This window comes from Gallinula chloropus (genome assembly GCF_964237585.1).
Source record: "Gallinula chloropus genome assembly, chromosome: 19".
Taxonomy (NCBI): Eukaryota; Metazoa; Chordata; class Aves; order Gruiformes; family Rallidae; genus Gallinula; species Gallinula chloropus.
In genome coordinates, this window is record NC_140104.1 from 13,722,401 (window position 1) to 13,724,709 (window position 2,309).

At 50.2% G+C, this 2,309-nt stretch overlaps 1 protein-coding gene across 1 annotated transcript; it reads left to right on the forward strand.

The window, feature by feature from the left end:
- Positions 1–837: 837 nt before the first annotated feature.
- LOC311199244 (olfactory receptor 14A16-like) lies at positions 838–1,797 on the forward strand (the record flags this gene model as incomplete). The annotated part of the gene is made up of 1 exon (XM_084273305.1): positions 838–1,797. One exon carries the CDS (start codon positions 838–840, stop codon positions 1,795–1,797), a length of 960 nt encoding a protein of 319 aa, XP_084129431.1.
- Positions 1,798–2,309: the final 512 nt, after the last annotated feature.

The window sequence follows — 2,309 nt, forward strand, 5'->3', positions numbered from 1 at the left end:
GGTGTCTGGATGGGAAGTGGGAGCTGAGCTTTTCTCGATAACTTTGCAGAAGGCATTGCAAGCTCATTGGTCATTAGGATTTGTCAGAGCTTCTCATGAGCCCTGCACACACAGAGGTTCCCAGGGCAGTGCCCTGATGCCAGGAGGGGTCTGCAGAGCAGAGCTGACCGCAGGGCAGTTTGGATGAGGTCTGTGAGCACAGAGCAGGAGATGACATGGGCAAAGACAGGCAGCTGCAGGGTCATCTCCAGGCAGCAGAGACATTGTCAGGGAGGGAGAAGAAGCTGCTCCCAGAAATGCCCTGGCAGTGGCAATTTGGTACCTCCCTGACATTCCTTGCAATGCAGACACTTTCCCTCACCAACCCCCTGGTTTCTGTCACCCAGCACAGACTCTGCACACAGAGTGCCAGGGTTTCAGGCTGAGCCTTCTCCTTGGAAGTCCAACCCACAGAGAGGAAAAACCCCTGAGTACCTGTCTGTCTGTCCCTGTACTTCCCGCCTGGGCTGGAGCATTTCTCCCTGTTTCCTCTCCTGTCCTTGCTGACTTTGTCCACTGGTTACCTGGGGCTCTGGGCATGTCCATTGGTGGGGCTGACCTTGAGATGACCCTCACTTCAGGACCCCAATCTGTAGGACTTCCCTCTTTACAGCAGTGGTAGAATCAAGCCAGCACAAAGCAGACCTCCCAAAAGGGACCTGACAAAATTCTCCCTGAATACTTAGAGTCAACCTGAGAGCATTCCATAAGTAGTGGAAGGGATTTTCCTCAAGGAAATATTCCCTAATTTCTCTTTGCCTTTTCCTCCTTGGACAGGTCTCCACTTGACAGCAGCAGATGTCCAACAGCAGCTCCATCAGCCAGTTCCTCCTCCTGCCCTTTGCAGACACACGCGAGCTGCAACTCCTGCACTTCTGCCTCTTCCTGGGCATCTACCTGGCTGCTCTCCTGGGCAATGGCCTCATCATCATCACCATAGCCTGTGACCACCACCTCCACACCCCCATGTACTTCTTCCTCCTCAACCTCTCTGTACTTGACTTTAGCTGCATCTCCACCACTGTTCCCAAATCCATGGCCAATTCCTTGTGGGACACCAGGGCCATTTCCTACACAGGATGTGTGGCTCAAATCTTTTTCTTTTTATTTTTGATCTCTACAGAGCTCTGTCTGCTCACTGTCATGGCCTATGACCGCTACGTTGCCATCTGCCACCCCCTGCACTACGGGACCCTCCTGGGCAGCAGAGCTTGTGTCCACATGGCAGCAGCTGCCTGGGCCAGTGGGTTTCTCAGTGCTGTGCTGCACACAGCCAATACATTTTCACTGCCCCTCTGCCATGGCAATGCTGTTGACCAGTTCTTTTGTGAAATCCCCCAGATCCTCAAGCTCTCCTGCTCAGATGCCTACCTCAGGGAAATTGGAGTCCTTGTGTTCAGTTCCTGTTTAGGTTTTGGGTGTTTTGTGTTCCTTGTGGTGTCCTATGTGCAGATCTTCAGGACTGTGCTGAGGATCCCCTCGCAGCAGGGACGGCACAAAGCCTTTTCCACCTGCCTCCCTCACCTGGTTGTGGTCTCCCTGTTTATTATCACTGGTGTGTTTGACCACCTGAAGCCCCCCTCCATCTCCTCCCTATCTTTGGACCTGGTATTGGCATTTCTTTACACAGTGTTTCCACCAGCAGTGAACCCCCTCATCTACAGCATGAGGAACCAGGAGCTCAAGGATGCCATGTGGAAACTGATGACTGGATGTTTCTATGCAGCAATAAACTGCTTGTCTTCTGAATACCACTGACAATGTAACTCCTGTTATCATCAGTTCATATTTAATAGGGGTTTTAGTTGGTAGTTTTTGGTTTCTCTCTAGTTTGTCTAAGCTATACTAACATGGTCAACGTTCATCCCATTCCTAATGCAGTATCACCTGCTCTTCCGTGTAAGGATGAGCTGTGCTCTCTTTGCCTCACGTCTGCTTCCACAGAGCCATAATTTTCCTCTTTATTTCACCCTTTTGTTAATAAAAATTTTACAAGAACCTTTTCATCAGCTGAACAACTGGAGTACTTGTCTGTAATGGCAATGCTTTCCCACCGTGACAGGACTGGTTAAGGACAGTTTACTGACAAAATTCACCATTAATGTAGAACAAGAGTGGCCAGTTACACCCACTGCTAACACAGCATACCTGACAGACAGATAGACTAACTCTTCTGGAGGCACCAAGAGCATACCCTTCCCCAACCAGCTTCTTTTACATGGAAGTGGTGTCAGGTGGTATGGAAAATAGCCCAGGTGAACTCAGATCAC